General features: G+C 33.3%; 2 protein-coding genes across 6 annotated transcripts; one reads left to right on the top strand and one right to left on the bottom strand.

The window, feature by feature from the left end:
* Positions 1–9,871: 9,871 nt before the first annotated feature.
* LOC139840168 (cytochrome P450 98A2-like) lies at positions 9,872–13,496 on the top strand. The gene is made up of 3 exons (XM_071830394.1): positions 9,872–10,385; positions 11,779–12,176; positions 12,774–13,496. Exons 1-3 carry the CDS (start codon positions 9,887–9,889, stop codon positions 13,410–13,412), a joined length of 1,536 nt encoding a protein of 511 aa, XP_071686495.1. The 5' UTR covers positions 9,872–9,886; the 3' UTR covers positions 13,413–13,496.
* A 4,040-nt stretch (positions 13,497–17,536) lies between these two features.
* On the bottom strand, positions 17,537–23,715 carry LOC139845219 (uncharacterized). 5 transcript variants are annotated; one of them, XM_071835464.1, is made up of 10 exons: positions 23,627–23,715; positions 23,052–23,303; positions 22,796–22,898; positions 22,420–22,599; positions 22,181–22,261; positions 21,927–22,090; positions 21,368–21,504; positions 21,129–21,244; positions 20,804–21,053; positions 17,537–19,238 (listed from the first exon to the last, which is right to left on the bottom strand). In XM_071835464.1, exons 2-9 carry the CDS (start codon positions 23,276–23,278, stop codon positions 20,805–20,807), a joined length of 1,257 nt encoding a protein of 418 aa, XP_071691565.1. In that variant the 5' UTR covers positions 23,279–23,303; positions 23,627–23,715; the 3' UTR covers positions 17,537–19,238; position 20,804. The 5 variants fall into 5 exon arrangements, 4 of the variants coding, with proteins under 4 accessions (XP_071691565.1, XP_071691566.1, XP_071691564.1 ...); XR_011758240.1 differs by having other exon boundaries at positions 17,538–17,747; positions 18,088–21,053; XM_071835465.1 differs by having other exon boundaries at positions 17,538–17,747.
* Between the last annotated feature and the right edge of the window lie 273 nt (positions 23,716–23,988).

Below are 23,988 nucleotides of genomic sequence, written 5' to 3'. Positions count from 1 at the left end.
GAAGACATGTAATCTTGATTTACATGAAGCCGGACGTCTACGATTAAGTCAACTAAACGAATTTGAAGAATTAAGGCATGAAGCATACGAAAATTCGTTAATCTATAAAGAAAGAACGAAGAAATGCCATGATAAAAGAATCAGAAGTTCAAAAGAATTTAAAGAAGGAGACAGAGTTCTTCTTTTCAATTCACGATTCAAGCTATTTCCTGGAAAATTGAAATCAAGATGGTCTGGACCATTCATAGTCAAAAGAGTTTTCCCATACGGAACGATAGAATTGATAAATTCAAATGGGATTGAATTTAAAGTTAATGGTCACAGAGTTAAACATTACATACATGGTCCGATGGAAGTCGACAACGAAGTTAATCACAATTTCGACACCACAGCTAACTAAGTGTGGGGAGAATCAAGTCTTTAAAGGATAATATGTATTTCTGTTAGAGTTAGATTATCTGTTTTCGTGTAGTTCTCGAAAATGGAACCCGAATGGTCTTTCCCTAGCAGACTCTAAAGAACTAGTCTTCTCCCCCCATTCTGAATTTTTATTTTTTTTAGGTTTTTACAAAATGAAGACTGCCTGTGAACTAAACCATGGTCTAATGCTACACGCTTTGATCACTAAACGTAATAATGACACACTACCGAGTGAAATAGTATCAGTAATCAGAGAAAGAATGGACGGAGTTAGAAAAGAATCCAGATGCGAAGATAATAAGTTACAATTTGGTAAAGGAAAATCAAAATCCGCAGCGAAAAGAAGAGCACGACACCTAGAAAGATGTCACAAATGCGGAAAATGGTCACATGGAGGTAAATGTTCAAATAATCAAACCTATTCAAATACCGAATTTGTTACTTTATGCAGAGACGGACCGTTCATATGTTTAGAAGAAAAGACACTGAATGCTCGAGGTTACGCCTATGTAGCTATGGAAAACCAATTAAACCGACTATCTTATGAATGGGATAGATCATATAACTAAGAATACTATCTCACAGGTAAGTCTGTACAGTTTTTATTTTAATTTTTTATTTTTAACCTTTTGATAATAAAAGCTAATTTGTTCGCTATAAAGTATTAAATTGGTATTGAATAAAATTAGGTTTGGCGACCGAAATTATTGATATCATTCAAAAATTTATTACATCACTACGAAATTTAACGTTTATTCTTAAGGTATAAATATCTTTAATCAATCAACCCAAAATATTTCAAAAATTCGTCATGAGTTAAATTAGGTCTTGGAACCGAAATTACTTTACCGAAAAGAGGGGCGCATATTTTTGATAATATTTGATTGATTAAAGTGGGATAAAAAGCCAAAAAGATTTTTAATTTTATTTTTACCATGTTTTTAAAATTAATATTTAAATCTTAAATTAATATTGTAAACTTTGTAAAAACAATATTTTTAAAATTGTAAATATTTGAAAAATTAATATAAGTTTGGTGTGAATTTATAATATGAATTTTTAAAATTAAGTTTGGTGTGAATTTTTAATTTTTAAAAAAATGAGTTTTTAATTTTATGCATTTTAAATTGTAAGTTTGGTGTGAATTTTTAATATTAATTTTGAATTTTATATTTAAATTGTGTGAATTTAAAAACAAAAATTTACTTTATCTCATTAAGTTAAAAATATGATTTTTAAAATTCGTCGTAAGTTGAAGACTAGGTCTTTGAACCGAAATTGCTTTACCCGAGGGAGGGACGAGAACTTTTATTATCATTATTTTTAATCTTATTGAATTAAAGTATGCTAAAAACATTAAAAAATCCAAAAATCTTAGCTTTTAAAACAATCGCTACAAAAAGACAAATTTTAAAATTTTGTCGAAGGACGGACTAGGACATCGATCCGAAACGACCTCGTCCTAAATGACAAGGGAAACAAAATTTTAAAATTAATTACTTAATTGTTTTAATTAGTATAAGTTATTAAAAAAAAAAAAAACCAAACTCCGCGACTCGCGGAGTTTGATGGGGAAATCTCCGCAACTCGCGGAGGGACCAATTTACAGAAAAAATAAAAAGAGCTGGAACAGCTCAGTTGCACACCTCAAACACAAAACACTGCGAACAAACTGCCGAAAAAAGTCGAAAATACACCCCCAAAATCACAATTTTTAACCGTTAATCATCAAATCTTTTACTAAAATCATGTTGAGAAGGATGCTATCAAGGAATTACTCAAGAAAAACGGTAAATTTCTACACCTAAACACCATTTAATCCGAAAATTAGTGTTCTTGAGCAATTTTTTCCCCAATTTGATTTTGATGCTTTTTAGTGTAATTATGCTTAAATTGTTTATGTATTATGCTTGTATAACCTAGATTGATGCTATTTAACATGATTAGAAGCCTTAAACTTCAAATTTAGAGTAATCTAGGGTTTGTGTTCTTGAGCAAATTTGGAGCTTTTTGATATAAACAGGTTATGGCCGATTTTTGTCATGAATTGATGCTAAATTAAGTAGTGTAACATGTTTAGGTAGTTAAATGATCCAAACTTTGAGCCTAAACATGATTTTGAGAATTAAAGTGGACTTTTTCAAGTCTAAAATTCATGAACTTGATTTTTGAGAGATAATGCCATTTGAAACTTGTTTAATTGCTAGTAATGATTATTTTGACATGTTATTTGAGTTGAATGCTTATGAACTTGGCGAACATTTTCGTATATGCTTATTTGAAAAAGTGTAGATTTGATGAAAATATGAAAATGAGCTTAAGTTTGATATAAATTGATCATGTCATTGTAATTATTTTGATTGATGATTTTGCTGACACTAATGCATATTTGGATGCACAAAAATTGTGTTTGATGTGTTTTGCAGACTGAAAGGGGTGAATCTTCATCCCAAGCTCGCAATGCTCCTGCTGAGAATGCGGAACAACAGGAGGTGGATAACTACTACAAGCAAGATATACCTCATCCAGTCATGACATTTTCTGATATGCACTTGGAAGAGTTGCACCCGAACCTGAGATTTGACAGACTTTGGATAGATTATCCAAAATACCAAAGGGGTTTGCATACTCTTCATTCTAAAGTTGTTGAGGTACCTAGGGTCATAGAATGGGGACCCTTAGAAGCTGTAGAATTGGCCGGGCCAATTAGGGAATTACTTGTACAGAGGTATGGTAATTCTACTTTTAATGACTGGGTACGTTTATTCACCATGCGTAGACCTGTATATAAAGTATGGTGTGAAGAATTGTTATGTAGTATAGAATTAAATGATCGGGCAGCTAGTTTAACCGATCGATCTTTTATTAGATTTTTGTTAGGAGGTTCGATGCGCCACATGTCTTTACTAGACATGGCTCAGGCTTTACGTATATATACGCCTGAGGAGTTAGCATCTGCCGATTGTAGAGGGTTGATACTAAATGGTAGAAAGATAGATGAAAATTTTGATACACACGGTGTATGGAGTCAAATGACAAGCCATCACCGATTCAAAGGGGGAAATTACTCTTATTTGGATATAGATAGAGCTGAATTAAGAGTAATTCATAGGTTTTTAGCTAATTCGATTACACAAAGAGGTAAGAACAAGGAAAAGGTAAATGAACAGGATTTGTTTTACCATATGTGTATTCGAGACCCACAAAGCGCTGTAAGTATACCTTATTGTGTGGGTTATTATTTATCAGCTATGGTTAGGGGGATGAGACCGCATAGCATAATAGAAGGTGGTATTTTTATTACTTTGATTGCTAAATATCTCGGTGTGGATATAAGTCGGGGGGGATTATTAGTCGAAGAACCAGAACCCCGCGATACTATAGGTTTAAATGTATACCATGGTGCGAAAGTTTTGAAGAGGCGAAATAACGCCGCAGTACAATACCATGGTAGACATCCACAGGTTGAGAGAAACCAACAGCAAGGTAATGTAGGAGGGGGAAATGAGATGCAAGAAATGCAAAGGTTTATAGCTTCACAGGAGTATGAAAATGCTAGACAGAGAGCATTTGAAGATTGGCAAGTTCATCAAAACCAAATCATAGCTCATTGCCAACATATAGGTAGAAACTATATTCCTACACCGAAACCCATATTCCCTCCCTGGTCTATAGAGATGCAACCACCGTATCCTACGTATAACCCTGCCGAAGCATTTTATAGCACCTATGGTTATGCTTGGAACCCCTATTGGTACCAGTATCATCCCTAGTCTACTTATTTTTATTTATTTTGTAATTTGTAATGTTTATACGTTTAATACTTATGTTAATATTGTAATAGTTTTTATAATTTTCTAACTTTTATTCTTAGATTTTAATAATTTTTGAATGTGGGGTAATATACCGAACTTCAAAAATATGTATATATGTTTGCAGTTTATCTTATGTACACAACAGGGTAAAACAACGCATTTTTAAAGACTGGCATTATGTTCAGCAAAAGCAACTAATTTTGACGACAAGATGCAAAATATATGTGAAATAACAACAAGACGGAATGAACAAATGATGTGCACCATTTATCATTCAGCAAACAAACGCCAATATATTTGGAAACTTTGGTAAAATTTAATCATTTTCACACAAATCACCCTCAATAATTTAAATTGTTACTGATTTCTTGCAAATGAGGGCATTGCAAGATCTTAAGTGTGGGAAGGGGTTAAATTCTTTCGGATTTTAAAATTTTTACTTTATACACTTGGTTACCATTAAAAATACTAGTAAAGCAGTAGTTGTATTAGAATCTAGTGCTCTCTGATAATAAAGAACAGCCCTAGTCTTATATACTGACTACCCAATTCTAGTAAAATTTTTCAGAATTTTCAATTAAATGAACTCAAAATCATGTTTATACATATTTATGAACGATAAAACTAGGTTTTAACACCGAAATTATTGTTACCTCGGAAAGGACATAAATTGAGAAACAAACCAAAATGTTAAAATTCATTTAAAATGGAATAGAGGACGATAAAAAGCAAAGAAAGAAGCCAAGTGTGGGAAAATTTACCAAGTTATATTAAACATATGTCACATATATCTGTAACAAATAACTGAAAATACTTTTGTTTTGGACTAAACTAAACTGTTTTACCCGATGAAAGAAAAGAAAAGATGGATCTACACGATGAATCAATTCTATCATTAAAAGGAAGTAAAGTCTTCCGAAAAAGACAAGCGCTTCTTGATTTAGGTCATGAAGTTGTCGTCCAGACCAGCTGTAGGTTGACGAAAAATCTAGAAAAGTCATCACTAAAATCAGCAGGAAATCCACGGACCTCAGCATTAAACAGGGTCGCCAAGTGGTCAGATTAATCCTAACCATGAGAAGGATTTATCTCGTAAAATGGGGGGGCACCATGCAAATTAGCTGGATAAGACTAATGAATCAGATCCCCAGAAAGGATAATCTCCTTAAAAAGATCAAAAATCAGCTTTTAAGCCTGATATTACTCAATCCTTGAGATTGACCTTAAAGATTGAGAATTACAAACTCATGGAATTCAATGATATCTAAACTCGAGCTTGAACGAGAAAATATTTTGACAAAATTACAAACCGATTTGTTTTTTGAAAACCCTATTTTCAATGCGTTCATTACCATTGAACGTGAAATCCTAGGAATTCACCTGGAATTCATTAGGTCACCTGAACTAAATCGGGTGTCAACCGTAAGAACGGTGGTTGCATAGCATGGTCAAAGACAGGACCTTGTGCCAGACCGAAAAATCATAAGGGTGAGCTTTACTATTGCTCCTACCAAGGATAGTAATTGCGTCCGACACATTATAGACCATAATTAAAAGCATGTCAGGGGACATTGCCTTAACAGTTGCTTGTTCAACGCTTTCCTTTACAACCGGACGGTAGTTTACCGAAAAGTAATATACGGGACAAGTAAACTGGACGTGTTGCTTTCCAAATACAAGGTTAGTAAGTGGGTGACACAAAACCATAAGTTTTGAGCTAAAATTTTCAAATCTGAAACCCACCAAAACCACAAAAATATTTTGCAAACACCGGTGAAGGGTTATTCCGAAAAACTTATCTAGGGTAAAAACTAGATTTAATTTTCAAAAGATCAAATGTTTTCATAAAGATCCAATTTCCTTAATGGATCTAAATTTTTTTATAGTCATGTGGGACTGTAAACCATATCGTTACTATCATTGTTTATACCGCCGTATAGAAATCACTGATGTACAAAGTGTGAAGAATAAAGAAGTGATTCTAGTATTTCAAGACGATATTGCTTGAGGACAAGCAACGCTCAAGTGTGGGAATATTTGATAATGCTAAAAACGAACATATATTTCATAGCATTATTCCTCAAGAAAGACAAGCTTTTAGTTGCAATTGTTCTATTTAAAAGTGATATTCGTTTAAATAATAAAAGGTGAAGACAAAAGACAGATTCGACGAATTGAAGACGCAAACGACCAAAAAGCTCAAAAGTACAAAATACAATCAAAGAGGTTCCAATTATTGATAAGAAACGTCTCGAAATTACAAGAGTACAAGATTCAAAACGCAAAGTACAAGATATTAAATTGTACGCGAGGACGTTCGAAAATCCGGAACAGGGACCAGAGTCAACTCTCAACGCTCGACGCAACGGACTAAAAATTACAAGTCAACTATGCACATAAATATAATATAATATTTAAATAATTCTTATAATTATTTAATATATTATATTTATTTATAAAACCGTCGGTAAACAAAGAGCCAAACTCGTGTGAGCTGTAAAAGCAAACTCCGCGACTCGCGGAGTTTGAAGGCCAAAAGGGCCGCGAGTCGCGGAGCCCCAAAGTTTGAAAATCCCTATAAATGCAAACGAATTCTGATCGCAAAAACACACAAAAAAATATCCATCTCTCTATCTATATCGTATATATTTATATTTATATTTATATTTTAATTTTAATTTTAATTTTAATTTTAATTTTAATCCTAATAATAAGGGTATGTTAGCGAATGTTGTAAGGGTGTAAGTCGAAATTCTGTCCGTGTAACGCTAGGCTATTTTTAATCATTGTAAGTTATGTTCAACCTTTTTAATTTAATGTCTCGTAGCTAAGTTATTATTATGCTTATTTAATCCGAAGTAATCATGATGTTGGGCTAATTACTAAAATTGGGTAATTGGGCTTTGTACCATAACTGGGGTTTGGACAAAAGAACGACACTTGTGGAAATTAGATTATGGGCTATTAATGGGTTTTATGTTAACTAAACAATACCTTGTTAATTTAATATACAAACTTATAATTTGACGTATTTATATATAACAACATACGCTTGACTGGGTACGGTGGGCGCGATATCTATAAATACCAATAATTATTCATTTTACCGGATACGGAACTGGATTAATAGTTAATAGACTTGTTGAAACAGGGGTGAATTACATTCAAGGGTAATTGGTGTAATTGTTAACAAAGTAGTAAAACCTTGGTTTACACGCAGTCGATAACCTGGTGTATTCATTAAACAAAGTATTAAAACCTTGTTACAATTCGAATCCCCAATTAGTTGGAATATTTGACTTCGGGAATAAGAATAATTTGACGAAGGCTTTCGCTCTTTATATTTATGACTGATGGACTATTATGGACAAATCCGTATGGACATATTAAATAATCCAGGAAAAAGGACAATTAACCCATGAGCATAAAACTAAAATCAACACGTCAAACATCATGATTACGGAAGTTTAAATAAGCATAATTCTTTTATTTCATATTTAATTTCCTTTATTTTATATTTAATTGCACTTCTAATTATATCATTTTTATTGTTATTGTATTTAATTGCACTTTTAATTATCGTACTTTTTAATTATCACAAGTTTATTTTATCGCACTTTTATTATTCGCAATTTCATTATCGTTATTTACTTTACGCTTTAATTTAAGTCTTGTATTTATTTTTAATATTTTACATTTGGTTTTAACTGCGACTAAAGTTTTAAATCGACAAACCGGTCATTAAACGGTAAAAACCCCCCCTTTATAATAATAATATTACTTATATATATATTTGTATTTTTATAAAAGTAAACTAATATAGCGTTAAGCTTTGTTTAAAAAGATTCCCTGTGGAACGAACCGGACTTACTAAAAACTACACTACTATACGATTAGGTACACTGCCTATAAGTGTTGTAGCAAGGTTTAAGTATATCCATTCTCTAAATAAATAAATATCTTGTGTAAAATTGTATCGTATTTAATAGTATTTCCTGATAAAATATAAGCTATTTTATATACCCCTTAGCTTTAACATCAACCACCGGCGCAAGGGACCACCAGCGTAAAAATTTATATATTTTTAATTTATCAATTTCTAAAAATAAAATCGAATATATATATATATATATATATATATATATATATATATATATATATATATAAACATATATTTTTAATTAATGTTTATATATATAAATTGATACGTATACAGAATATAAATTTAAAACCCAAATCAGTAACATCATCGGTAACGATTTTTTTCCGCCAATGATGATTATCATAACAAATTGAGCTGAGATAAGTGATCTACATCAAAAACCTAACCTTCGTGAATCATTAATTCAGATTAACAACAACATATTGAAAGAGTTTGATTTCGTGTTCATCACTTAAACAAAACGAACATGATTTGGTCTCTGGAACGATTCGGAACGATTTAGAGAAATGTAAAAATGTAGAAGTGTTACAATTCTTCTAGTGATGCTCTATGCAAAGTTATAGTCTTGAATTCAAAGTATCGAATCTGAATTCGTGAGTCAAAGGTTCAGAGTAAAAGTCAAACGAATTGAGATTGATCGAATTAGTGATTTATGTTGTGATTCACAAGGATTTGATGCTAATCGAGTGTTATATGGATGATTTGCAAAGTTTTTCATGAAGGATTCGAAGGTTGAAGGTGTCCAAATATAAAAATCAAGTTTCATGTTCTTCAAACTTTGCTGATAGTATTCTCCATATCTTTCAAATCCAAATCATAAAGAAATCTATAAAATTAAAGACATGAAAGTTGTTCAATCACGTATGGTTTTCATCTTCGTCGGAGACGACGGCTACCAAATCATTGGAATCAAAAAGTTTCTCGGATGCAACTTGTTCTTCGACCGAATCGTTTACATTTCGACCCAATCTCACAAACCCATAAAAAGCTGAACGATTTTTTGTGATCTGCAAATTGCCGTAAACAACTGGTGAACCAAATGGCCGGAATCTAGGTTTAATCAATACAATCAAATGGGTTTTCCAGATCCAATCGAGTAGCAAATATCAGATGGGATTTATCGATATTTGTTTTGTTTTATTTTTAAGATCAGTTACATCGTCATCATCAATTTTATATATAAATATTTTTTTTCTTATTTATATTTTTATAAATTAAAAGTAAATAAATTAAAAGATTTTTTTTTGCGTCGGTGGTCCCTCGTTTAAAATGAAGAAAAGAGTAAAATGACGATTTTACCCTCACATGCAGCGCACATGTCAAGGGTTAACGATCAATTTAGACGACATGTAGACTGAGGTATGTGGATTGCCAAATTATGCAATTAAAAGGGTTTGAAAATCCATCTAACAACTTGGAGGACTCGAAATGCAATTTTGTGTATATAAATGAAGGATCAACCGAGAAAAAATCATAAAAAATTAATAAAAAAGGGTTGGTAGTAGGTTTATGAGGTAAGCTGAACCCAATGCAAATACCCACCTAACCACCCTTTACTTAAATTACCACCTTACCCTTATCACGTGGACTCAAAAACTCCAGCAACTAGTCAACCTAACTCATCATAAACACACCACCTACCCCATAAACACCCTTTAAATTAACAAAAAAAAACCTAAAAACACACACACACACACACAAACACAAAATGGCTATGTTACTTCTCATATCAACCATCTTGATCATCTTACCAATTGTGTATTACACAATTCAATCCTTATTATTTCGTCTAAGGTTCAAACTTCCACCGGGCCCACGACCACTTCCAATTGTTGGAAACTTGTACGATGTAAAACCAGTTAAGTTTAGATGTTATGCTGAATGGGCAAGAACATACGGTCCGATATTTTCGGTGTATTTAGATTCAAAGATCAATGTGATTGTTAATAGTAGTGAGTTGGCTAAAGAAGTATTGAAAGAAAATGATCAAATGTTGGCTGATAGACATAGGAACCGTGCAACGATGTCGTTTAGTAGAGGTGGGCAAGATTTAATTTGGGCTGATTATGGACCCCATTATGTTAAAGTTAGAAAAGTTTGTAACTTGGAGCTTTTTTCGCCTAAAAGATTAGAAGCTTTGAGACCCATTAGAGAAGATGAAGTTTCTGCTATGGTTGAAGATATTTTTAACTATTCTTCTGACCCTGGTATGATTTTTATTTTCTTTCTTCAGTATTTTTTATGTTTTTTAAAATTTTCTTATTTTTGTGTGGATGTTTAGATCTATATAGTTTAGTATTTAGTAAGTGAAAATTTGATGAATCTTGATTTTAGTGAAATTAGGGTAAATTAGATGATTGATTTGGGTGAGTATTTTAGGATTGTTCTTTTTTGTTGGATTCAGATGTACTTGTTGGTAATATGCAACTTTGAGGGTTTTGAATTTTTGATTAGATATGTCAATTTTGTTTGGATTTGAAAATAGGAATTTTGTGTTGTTCATTGTTGAAATAGGATTTAATTTGGAGATTTTACCCTAAAATCAGGGTGAAAATATCATTGAGCTTGGTGGTCTAGATTAAATGCACATGATCAGAATAATACTTGATGAATTTTTTTCATGTAATAAAGTAAAGTAATTAATACAGTAATTACTTATTTTTATTAATTTTTTTTGGCGAAAAAAGATCAATATATTAATAACCAATCATCAAATTGATGATTGAATCAAATAGGATACAATGAGGATACATTACAGAAGCAAAAATATTGCAACACTTTACATTAATAACCAATATTACTTGATATCTATTTATTTTGTGAGGCCTTTATTGTGATGGATTCACATTGTGCGCGCTCATTTATTTTTTGGAATTAATCTTAGATTTATTTATGGAGATAATAATAATAAATTCTATTGAATTTGGATTTAAATAATTGAGGTTGACTTAACATTAGGTTTGCTGTACTGTACCTTATATATGCTAGCCAAATTATAAATGAATGGTCTGGCTAGGTATGAAATGGTATCTATTTTTCACAATGAAGTATAAAATTCTATAAGGGGACCGTTTTAAACCGACTTAGCCTCTCTAAGGTTACATGCAATTAAAAGCGGAAAGGAATAAGTTCATTATTATATCCATCAATTGAAGTGTCATAATGGGTGGGTTGGGCAGACCCGTCCACGTCCAAAATTTATCCCGAAAAATAATAATTAATTTATTTTGGTGCAAGTAATAATAATAATCTTGTAATTTTAATGATCCTTTATTTAGGGCCTCTATAATTTCCACTTAATGATGTGTTTTGTACAACTCTTAAGTAAAATTGTTGTTTTTTTGTCACTTAATCTTAATCTGAAAATTGTCCGTTTCTAGGAGACATAGAATCAGACACCCCTTCAGATCAATAGGGAAATGGAAACAAGACTTGGAACATAAATAAAAGTAAACAGCCCCTTGGTAAAGAAATGTAGGTAGTTGTAAACACTCGTGTCTATGGTTACTTTTTAAGGTTAAAGTGTTTAAGCATAAACTGATGCGAGGGTTATGAATATATATAAACTTAACTTGACTATCTTTTATATGTTATGTGCAGATAACCGAGGAAAAAGCATACTGATGCGAGGTTATTTGGGATCAGTGGCGTTCAACAATATTACAAGATTGACATTTGGTAAACGATTTGTGAATTCGGAAGGTGCAATGGATGATCAAGGGAAAGATTTTAAAGGCATTGTATCAAATGGAATTAAGATCGGTGGCAAGGTTTTTATGGCTGAAAATATTCCATGGTTGAGATGGTTATTTGCAGGTGAAAACGATATTCTTTTAAAGCATGAGCAACGCAGAGACCGACTCACGAAAGCCATTATGGCAGAACACGATCTTGCACGTAAGAAAACTGGTGGGGCCCAAGAGCATTTCATCGATGCTTTACATACACTTCAACAGAAGTATGATCTCAGTGAGGACACAATTATTGGACTTCTTTGGGTATGTGGCTTTTATCTTGTTTTTTTTAGTTCATTGGGTTTGGTTAAGTTTACCCGAAACTCTCTTTTTTTTAAAGAAAAAAAAATGGAAGTTTTCTTTTTTTTCTTTTTTTTTTTTTTTTTTTTTTTTTTTGCGAGTGAAATACTATTACAAAAACGATGTTGTTGCTTCAAATATTTGGGAAATTAAAAGAAATCACCTTATTTAATAAGAAAATGGGTCATCAATGGGTTACCGGCACCAAAGAACCATTGCCCTGTATCGAGGTAACCCTCTGACTTTAAGGTTATGGGTTCAGTTTTGCGGAGAACATTATATATATATATATATATATATATATATATATATATATATATATTCGTGTAAAATTGTGTTGGGTGTGTGCATTTGCCTTAAAAAAAGGCTATCGGTATCAAGGGGACTCATCAACCTTGAGGCTTGAGTTCTAGTCCTGTCGTGGACAAAAAGGGTGTGTATGTGTGTTTGCTGTTCCAAAAAAATAAGAATATGGGTCAGAGTTACCACCTTTAATGTCAATTCAATGAACGTTTTTGTCGAATGTTATGACTAAATTATCTGTTGAATGTATTTAATCAGGACATGATCACAGCTGGAATGGACACAACCTCGATCTCTGCTGAGTGGGCGATGGCCGAGTTAGTTAAGAACCCACGTGTTCAACAAAAAGCTCAAGAAGAGCTCGATCGGGTCATTGGAACCGACCGAATCATGTCAGAAACCGACTTCTCAAAGCTTCCATATCTCCAGTCAATAGCCAAAGAAGCCTTACGGTTGCACCCACCGACCCCTCTGATGCTCCCACACAAGGCCAACTCAAACGTTAAGCTCGGTGGATATGATGTCCCGAAAGGTGGTATTGTACACGTAAACGTGTGGGCCATCGCTCGTGACCCAGCCATCTGGAAGGACCCGGAAGAATTCAGGCCCGAACGGTTCTTTGAGGAGGATGTAGATGTTAAGGGTCACGACTACCGGCTGTTACCGTTTGGGGCAGGGAGACGGGTCTGCCCAGGTGCACAACTAGCAATCAACCTGGTCACATCTATGTTGGGTCACCTTTTGCACCATTTTGAGTGGACCCCACCGGCTGGAATCAAACCTGAAGAAGTGGACATGACTGAGGCACCAGGAATGGTAACTTACATGAAGAACCCACTTCAAGCGGTTGTGACACCGCGATTACCGAACAACCTGTACAAGCGAGTACCTGCATAAGATGTTTTTGTAGTGTTTTGTTGTATTTTGTTATATGAATTGTCTATCTAGTTGTAACATTGTGTTTTTGGAATGGGTTTATTATGTCACTGAGCTTGGATTCGAGCTTACTTTGGTCATTTCTTAATGTTTAATATAAAATTATTTAAATTGAAGCACAATGAAGCACACCACCCGGGTTCAATTCCTGGCTATGTCAAATTGTTCAAAAAGCGAGTGACTCAAAGGGTGCGCATAATGCGTAATTCACCTGGTCCCAAGTCTCGCGCTCGGGGGGTTTGATTACCCGAGGTTTTACCTTCTATGAGGGAGTCAATGTGATCGTTCATAGAACGATTTCCTTGCTTATCAAAAAAAGAAAAAAAGAAAAAAAAAATTATATATTTGAAAAATATATAAAGTATAATAACAATCTTTTGCAAAGCAAGGCTTGAAATTGTAGCAATTAAACTTAAGTGTCCACTAGAGATTTCAAATTCAAATCACTATGCTACTCAAACTTCATAATTGTAGATATTCAAATTGATAGTTAACTTTTGCACCTAAATACCCATGCAGAAATAACTAAATTCGGCATGTTCATCAAGAACATCTGAGTTCTTTTTATTCCTTTATTGCTTTCTTGATTCATTTCATATTGTAATTGTTTGAATATGCTTTATGTCGTGTCTTTTTCGCTTCTTTTGTTTAGTTTAGTCCCGGTTTAGTTTAGGCGAGGCTCGGTATAGTTGCTTGATAGTTACTTTCTAGGTCCGAGCCTCACCAAAGTCCTTTATTGTACTTCCTGTTGAATTTTTTTTTTTTCAAAAACATTTTCTGTTTTTATAAAGTTCTTGTTTTTTCGGGGGGGGGGGGGGGGCGACCTTGGGTACCAATAAATTAAAATCATGAAACCTTAACTAAAGTTAGTTTAATATTACATTGATCACGTGACGTTAAATGTATGGAATTTTCCAATTAAAGAAATTAAAATGACGTTATTGAGAATTAGAAAAAGAATAATTGATTTGAACTTGAATGTGAGCAAGATTCAGGTGACAAAATTGAAACGTAACTTGCTCCACCTAACCTTACCAAACACACTTATTTTCTAGAGCCTTAATATTAACGACTCATATTGTGCCACGAGTACTTATTTATACATGTGGTTTCATGACCTCGGTTTTATGGGCTAGTTTTGAACCGCACTTGGTTTCGAATGTGACAGAAACCAAAAAAAAAAAAATTAAAAAAAATCTGAGATTTGTAATTAAAATAAAAGGAATATTTTTAGAAATTTAATACACGCATTAGATTTCGTAAAGATTTCTTTTACGAATATATATAAATTATCCATGATCTTACTTCATAACCAGGCACCTCAATACCATTAGTAAGGACTTCTTAATAAGGATATTGATTCGCACATATGAGCTTTACCATTCATTTCATTCTACGAAACACTTTGCTAGTTTTATTCCACATTAAATATATAAAAATATAGGATAGGATATAGAATTCGATTCGTGTGAAACGGAAGCGAATTTGTGTAACAATTCATTGTATTGAACGATTAATCAATAACAACTACAATTGCAAGATTGAAGAACTGAATTACATGAATGAAAAATGATCTAACAACCCTAACTGCCAAACTAACAGTCCTTTAAACTACCTTAACCCGCCTAATAGTGCTTTAACATCAAATTACATTTCTAATCCTCAACTTCTATTATTTACAAAATGCAACCCGAACTATATAATAATTCAATATCCTCCCCTCAAGTTGGAAGCTCTTCAAAACCCAACTTGTGAGCAACAAGTGAGTGTTGTTTGTGACACAGTCCCTTTGTCATAATGTCAGCTAGCTGCAAATTGGAAGGAATGTATGCAGTTTGTAGAAAACCATTTTGAACCTTATCTCTTGTGAAATGACAATCAATATCAAGGTGTTCTGTACGTTCATGAAAGCAAGGATTAGCTGCAATTTGCTTAGCAGCTTTGTTATCACAGAATAAAGTAATTGGAACCTGAACATTTATGTGCAAATCTTTGAGAAGATAAGTCAACCAAATGAGCTTACAAGTAAACTAGCCATGCTTCTGTACTCTGCTTTAGTGGATGACCTTGAAACAGTGACTTGTTTCTTTGTTTTCCATGAAACTAAAGAATGACCAAGAAAAATGCAATAACTAGTTAATGACTTTCTAGTCATCAGACAAGATGCCCAATCTGCATATGAGAACCCTGCAACCTTTAGTAGTAGCTGAATAGGATAAAATAAGCCCTTTGAAATAGTGCCCTTTAGATATCTCAGTAAGTACAGTGCAACATGCATATGTATATCAGTAGGAGCAGAAACAAATTGACTTAAATGTTGAACTAAAGAGATATATGGTCATGTCATAGAAAGATATAGTAACCTGCCAACTAATCTTCTGTAGACATTAGGATTAACCAAAGCTTTACCTTTGGTAGTAGCTAGCTTGAGATTAACAGGTAAAGGTGAAAAAGTTGGCTTACTTGCAGTCAAGCCAGCATCTTTGAGTAGCTCTAGAATATACCTTCTTTGATGTAAATATGTACCCTTGTTGGTTCTGCACAGTTCAATACCCAAGAAATACCTAGCCAAACCAAGATCTTTAATAGTAAACTTTTTATCCAAATTTGCTTTTAACCTTTGAATTTCTGCAATAGAGTTTCCAGTGAGCAAAATATCATCCACATACTTTGAAGCAACAGTAAAAGTCCTTTTTTCTTCTTTAACAAATAAAGAATAGTCATGTTCTGACTGCACATATCCCAAAGACACCAAATACTTGGTTAATTCTTGGTTTCATTGTCTAGAAGCCTGCTTTAAACCATAAAGTGACTTGTTGAGTTTGCAAACTTGACCATCTTGTGCCTTTGTATAACCCTCTGGTGGTACCATATAGATATCTTCTTCCACATATTCATGTAAAAATGCATTATTTACATCCAATTGATGTAATGACCAGTCTTTGGCTGTGGCTATAGCAATTATAACCCTTACAGTTGCAGATTTTGCAACTGGAGAAAAGGTATGCTTATAATCCACCTTCATTTGATTAAAACCTCTTATCACCAATCTTGCCTTCAATCTTTCTAAACATCTTGATTGTACTTAGTTTTAAACACCCATTTTGATGTGATAGCCTTATGATTGTCATGTAAAGAAGTTAACTCCCATGTATCATTGTATTCCAATGCAGATAACTCTTCATTCATGGCTTCAGTCTGGGTGCTCTGCAGCTTGCTTGTAACTAGCAGGTTCATTTGAAGACAACATGAAATAGAGAGGCTACATAATCTGGAGGATAATCTTTGAAATCATCATTTTTGAATAGAGGATATAATGTAGAAGAAGATACATGATGAGCATTAGCTTTAAGAGGCTGCACATAATCTTTAAGCCAAGTAGAGGGCTTAGAAACCCTTGCAGTTCTTCTTAAACCACCATCATTGTTTGTAGCATAAGCATTATCATCGAAACTTTCTGTGGTATTTTCTGGTTCCTCAGATGTAGTAGTAACAGGATCTACCACCACAGTCTCATGTATTGGTACATTTGTATTAGAAAACTTTTGATTATCATCATCATCTGTTATAGAAACCATAGGTAAAACCTGTGATACATGTTGACCATGCACTTGATTTCTATAAGGAAATATATCTTCTTTAAAGATCACATCCTTGCTGCAAAACACCTCTTTATTATCAATATTATACAATTTGTACCCTTTTTGTCCAGTTGAATACCCTAGCATAATACACCTTGCACCCTTTTCTTGAAACTTATCTGTACCAAGTTTCAACACATTGGCATAGCATAAACAACCAATTGTTCTCAAGTCAGTGTAACTAGGTGGACTATTATGTAGTAACTCATATGGAGATTTCCAATGTAAAATCTTCACGGGCATTTGTTAATAAGAAATGTAACGATGAAAAAATTAAGAGCACCATTTAAAGCAGGTGCTTTATATGGGCCCCAAAGATTAACATGAATCAAATGGAAAGGAGTAGTTGACCTAGTCTGATGTATTGGAAAAGGTAATCTATGAGATTTAGCAACCAAGCATGTGTCACAAAAATATTCAGATACATTGAACTTTTTACAATCCTTATATGAATCAATTTTGAAACAGATGAATGACCCAATCTAGAATGAAACTTCTCAACTGATACATCAGGAGATTTATTAGACATGGCAGTATTTACAAAGGATGACAAAGCAATAAAATTGGAATTTGAAGGAACATTTGATGAAGGTTTGCAAATGTAGAGGTTGTTGAACCTTTCTCCAGTAGCGACAATTTGCTTAATTGAAGGGTCCTGGAAAACAAACCATGTGGAAAAAATATGGCAATTAGAAATTGAGCTTTTAATAACTTGCCTATTGACATAAGATTTACTTGAAACTCAGGCACATATCAAACACATCAGACAAGACTAAGCTTGGGCTAAGCTGGATTGTGCTCACTTTGCTAACCCATTTGCTATTTCCATCAGGTAATCTTATCTTAATAGGTCTATTTAACTGTTTAATGGACTGGAAAAGATGAATATATGGTGACATATGATCACTTGCTCCTGTATCAACTATCCAGTCCTTTTTAACATCAAAATTTGTATGTACAGTAGGAGATCTTAAGTGATGTTTGAAATGATATACCTGCATAGTGCCTTGGTAGTAGCCTTTGATCATTTCTTGACACACATCATTAACAAGCCTTTGATCTAAGTCAACCTTCTCATAGTTAACATCATTCTCCTTCTCAAGGTCAAAAGGAGTTTCCTTGTACATATAAGCATTGAAATCAGTATTAACTTGAGCAGCTATTTTAACAACTTTCTTGCCCTTTTTACCTTTAAACCAATCTGGATATCCAATCCTTTCAAAACACTGTTCAAAAACATGACCTTGATAACAAAATGTACATTTCTTGTCATTTTTTGTATCTTTATTCACATTCCTTTTAAATCCAGTGTTATTATCGTTCATGTTCTTGTGATTAGCATAGAATGCTACTGGTTCTTTCTAATAGTGAGTAACTTGTTTCTGCCTTTTCACTTGTTGCACTATATAGTAAGCTTTGTTAATGTTTGGCAAAGGATCCACAGATAGTATCTGGTTTCTAACAGGCTCAAACTCATCATTCAACTTCATACAAAACAGCATCAACTTAGACCTGCTATCAATCTCCAGAAATTTTTCAGTTACACCACAAACACATTCCCTTAGCCTACCACAACTGCAGATTGGAATACCATTCAAAGCATGCAATTCATCCCAATATCGGTTCAATTTATTGTAATAAGCAACAATAGTAAGACTACCTTGTGTTACTTTTACTTAAATCTCTCTCAACTTGATAGATCAAAGGACCATTACTTTGTCCATATCTTTCTTCAAGCTCTTTCCACAGACCATTTGCAGAAGTGGCATACAAAAATGATTCTAATAATTCAGCAACCATAGAATTCAAGATCCAGCACATAATCATATAGTCACACCTAGTCCACCTCTAGAAGTCTTCATGATCAATTGCAGGTTTAGCTATAGTTCCATCTATGACCCTTAGCTTGAGTTTAGCACTTAAAGCCATTCTAATTGTTCGGCTCCAGCCAAAAAAAATTTCTCCATTAAACGGCGTGTTTGTTAATGTCATGCTTGGATAAACTGAATTAGCCAAGTGTAAAGGATCATTCACCATGTTTTGACCAGCTTGAGCGTTCAAATCTCCATTATTATCAGCAATCACCATGATTTCATAATTGAACCTTCAATTTATGTAATCGGCAGCTCCAACACTTGCTACGATCCTTCAATTCAAAGGAATTTGAGTATTGAACAAAATACAGGACGAAATCGATGAACCCTAATTTTGAAGATTTAACGATCCTCGGAATCAAAGAACCTTAAACTCTGATACCATGTGAAACGGAAGCAAATTTGTGTAACAATTCATTGTATTGAACGATTAATCAATAACTACAATTACAAGATTGAAGAACTGCATTACATGAATGAAAAATGATCTAACAACCCTAACTACCACACTAACAGTCCTTTAAACTAACTTAACCCGCCTAACAGTGCTTTAACATTAAATTAGATTTCTAACCCTCAACTTCTATTATTTACAAAATGCAACCCGAACTATATAATAATTCTAATTTAAATTAAAATTAGGATTACAATTAAAATTACAATATGCTAGTTTATATAATAATTCTAATTTTGTTAGGTTTCCTCGCTAACCCAAAAAAAAACTAGCTTATGAAAGTTTACGCTGATTTATGAGAGCTTGTGCTAGGTTATAAGAGCTTATACTAGTTTATTCGATAATTTATAAGACAAACTAATCTGACAAGAGCCACGCAAGACATATTTTATGTCGTGAAGGAGCTAATGACAAAACATAAACAGCGCACTCTAAACGAACTAAATGAAAAGACACGAATTTTAAAACCGAACATTAACCGCAACTCTACAAACCCGTCGAACCGGTGCCACCCATCAAGTTATCCCTACACTTGCTAAATTGTCCATCTCACCACTTTCTTTTCCTTTGAAATCGGCTTGAAGGGTTTGCCGTCCACCTTAGAGAACCAAATAGCTTTACCCGAACAAGAAGATTTACCCGAACAAGAAGAAAACGAAAACTCCAATTCAAACTCCATCAAAGAAGAGAAAATCAGAACAACATGCTCCGCAATTTAACCTGAACACCTTTTATATGTATATTATTGTTGAGGCATCCATAAATAGATGTTATCCCAACACTTTTATATCTATATATTATTAGTCTTTCATTTAACATTTAACCTTAATAAATTCCACCTAATGAACCATCATAAGTCAAGGATGATGATGGACAATTGATAAAATTAAGGGTTTTTTTACTGTAGTGTCAGTGTCAGTTTTTGATGGGATGTAGATTTTTGGACGTTGCAACGAATGTCAACTTTGAGTGGAAAAGTTTTAGGTGGTAAAGTAAAATATGATTGGAAGTGGAGTGAAAAGTAATAAATTAATAGTATGGAAACAAGATGTCAAATTGTGATTAGGCGTCGAATTTCTCCATTTGTCCATTGCAAGAAAAATAGCAACTGGCGCCCAAAAATTGTCAAAAATAACGGGCATTATTTTCCTCAAAAGTTACACTTGACAATCCGTAATGCGTCGTCTTACTAAGGTTTGATTATTTATAAGTAGGCGGGTTTCAATCTCATCCCATAAACCAAACACACACGGAGGAATTTTGCTGTATAAAAAAAAAGTGTTCAATGTAATTTTGGTGTTTGAAGTGTTTAAATTTGGGCACAATGCCAAGATTAAAACAATGAGATTATCCACATCACATTTTTTAATTATCAAAGGATACCTTATAACTTGGAAGCACAAAACGTGGTTTTACTTAAGGCAATTGCGGCTTTAGACTCAGATGGACGACCCAAATGCTTCCTGATAAAATCTCCAGCTAACATGAGCTTTCTAAGGTCAACGTTGGTCTTCACACCGAGCCCATTAAGCAGATAAACAACATCCTCTGTTGCAACATTACCTGTAGCACCTTTTGCATACGGGCAACCCCCAAGACCCGATACAGATGAATCCACCACATTAATCCCCATCTGATTAAATATCACAAAAAGTCAATAAAAATTACAATTTCCTGGTAAAAAATATTCAAGATTAAAGAATTGTACTTGGAGTGAGATAAGGATATTTGAAAGAGCTTGGCCATATGTATCATGAAAATGTACAGCTAGCTTCTCTACTGGGACAACATTTTTAACGGCATCAATCATGGGAATAACAGTACCTAACAAAAGGAGGGCAGAGTAAAGAAAAAAGAAAATGCTATAAGAGACATAATTTGGAATTAATACACTTTACAAGTTAACAATATATATATGTATGATTATGAAAGATTAACAATATATACCCGGAGTACCAACGCCAATAGTATCACCAAGGGATATTTCATAGCATCCCATTGTTATAAGTTCTTTAGCAACATATGCCACTTTAGACGGATGTACATCTCCTTCCATTGGACATCCAACAACACATGATATGTATCTGGTCAAATAGATATATTAATCACTATAAAAGTTTCAGAATTTATAAAAATGGGTGAGTCAGAAAGGTTTGATAACAGGTTTAAGTTTAAATACCTAATTTTTGTTATCATCAAATTGGGTCAAGTCAAGTTGACACTAAACACTTGTTATCCAAAATTTGTACATCTTATATGGATAGGTAGTTTGCCAAACATGACACACACACAAAAAAAAAAATTCTAATAAAAAAAAAAAAAAGGAAAAAAAAAAAATCTAATAATAACTAAATAGAGGCTCATGCATTTTAAAGATACACGAGGCAACTTTTGATCTATCGAACTATTATGGCTATAGCTAATGTAGTTTATGTTAATTCTTTGACTCTTTATATAGTATATTAGCTGAGACGGCTCTTGTATATAAGCTAGAGTAAATACCTACCCGCGTACAGGGATGGAGTGTTCCCTAGCAGCAGACGTAACATCCCGATAACGAGCAAGACTTTCGTCTATGCTACAGTTAATGTTTGACCGTGAAAACGACTCCGAAGCAGCCGCAAAAACTGCCACTTCCTTCACTCCGGCTGTGATAGCTGCCTCTAATCCCTGGAATATAGTGAAATCAATCGCCGGTAGTATATATAAGTTGTACCAATTTTTGACAAATTAACGCAACTTATTACTTAAGTATTTAACCTTAAGATTTGGTGTTAGAACAGGGAATGTAGCACCACCAACACTTTTAATTCCTTCAATTACATCTTTAGCATCTGCCAACTGCAAATTCAGTTGTACTTAATAAAAGTTTGAACAACAGCTCTGTATTTAATCCAAAAGCAAAGAAATGGTAAAAACATGTTACATTAAGCTATAGATTAAACCCTAATAAGGGACAAGTTCATCATTTTATTGATTCAAACAAAATGTGTTATTACCTGTGGGACCCATTTTGGCGAAACAAAACTGGTGGCTTCAACTACTAGCAGCCCTGAATCGACTAACATTTTGATCAATTCAACTTTTACAGAAGTAGGTACAATATCCTTCTCGTTTTGCAGTCCATCCCGTGGACCAACTTCCACTATCTTCACATATTTTGGGATATTTCCTAATAACTGCAATATTTATATTTATATTATTTAAAATTTATAGATTAATTAAAAGGTCAACATAACACAATGAAACAAGCACTATGTGATTACTCTTCTTTTTATACAACCTTACACCACGTCACGACGCTCAAAAACACCAAAAAAAAACTGTTGTAGATTGTAAATAATTGATAGCGTGAGCATCACAGGTAGATTGTACCTTATGTTGTGAACTTGTAATACTATCAGTATAATGTGTTCTATAAGTACAATTTGACATGCATATTTGTGGCAGTAAAGTACCACCAACACGCGGTTGACGTCTGCATTGTTGTCGAACATCCTAGTTAGCTTACATTTAACAAAAACAAATGTTAAATTTAACTATTAACATATACAACAAACTACATATATTAAAATATATTGATAATTGATAAATATGATCACATGTAACTACAACATACAATGATACTTACATTTGACCTTTTGATGAACCAAGTAAGCCTGTATAAGTACAATTTCCATCGCCCATGTCGTATACTTGCTTCTCAGATGTATAAGATATACTTACATTGGATGTATCTATACTAGTATCCTTATCAGCAACTTTTAGCTTCAAATTACTTAAAAAGTTTGAATTTTTTTTGTTGGGTAGGAAAGATTTCCTCTTAGTAACACTGCCAAGAACCTTAGATGGTAACATTGCATAAAAAGGTGAACAAATTTACCTGAAAACTTAAACAGAGTGAAATGTTAATAAATTAGTAGTAGACTATATGCTACTCTATCAAATACAGTTCCAAATTAGATTCCATTTCTTGGACTTTAACTAAGATTCGGATCTACAAAACGCTAAGTTAGAGTAGATATTAAAGAAAAGTGAGATTATGAAATCGAATCGCATGACCCAGTGGTCCACGTAGTCAAAATTTGGGAGCCAAATTGGAGAATTATTATAATCTAAGTCGAAATTAAATCGAGCAAAGTATACTTGGATGATCACTGTAAACAAAATTCCTACAAGAATTACAAGTTTTGTTAGAATGATTACCTTGTTTGAAGCTTTGGTCAAACAGATTAAACCCTAGACTGAAAGAAGACGGTGTGTTAAGTGAGTTGTAGCTTAGCAGCTTAAGGAGTTGAACTTCACATTCCACCAATATTAGCTACAGCTTAAGGAGTTGAACTTCACATTCCACCAATATTATCTCTTATGACCAGACGTATCCAGTTCGTTTTTAGCTTAGTTGAGACACCGAGAAAGGGGGTTTACAATTATAGGAGATAAAATATTTAAAAAAAACAAAAAAAAAACTGTGAAATCTAATGTGAACTTTTTGAAGTGTTTGGTAAAAGCTACTGTAATGATATTATTAAAAGTCTAACAAACCCTTAAATAATAAAAAGGACACT

This window comes from Rutidosis leptorrhynchoides, chromosome 4 (genome assembly GCF_046630445.1).
Source record: "Rutidosis leptorrhynchoides isolate AG116_Rl617_1_P2 chromosome 4, CSIRO_AGI_Rlap_v1, whole genome shotgun sequence".
In the NCBI taxonomy this organism is placed as follows: Eukaryota; Viridiplantae; Streptophyta; class Magnoliopsida; order Asterales; family Asteraceae; genus Rutidosis; species Rutidosis leptorrhynchoides.
This window is presented reverse-complemented; position numbering and strand designations above follow the sequence as displayed.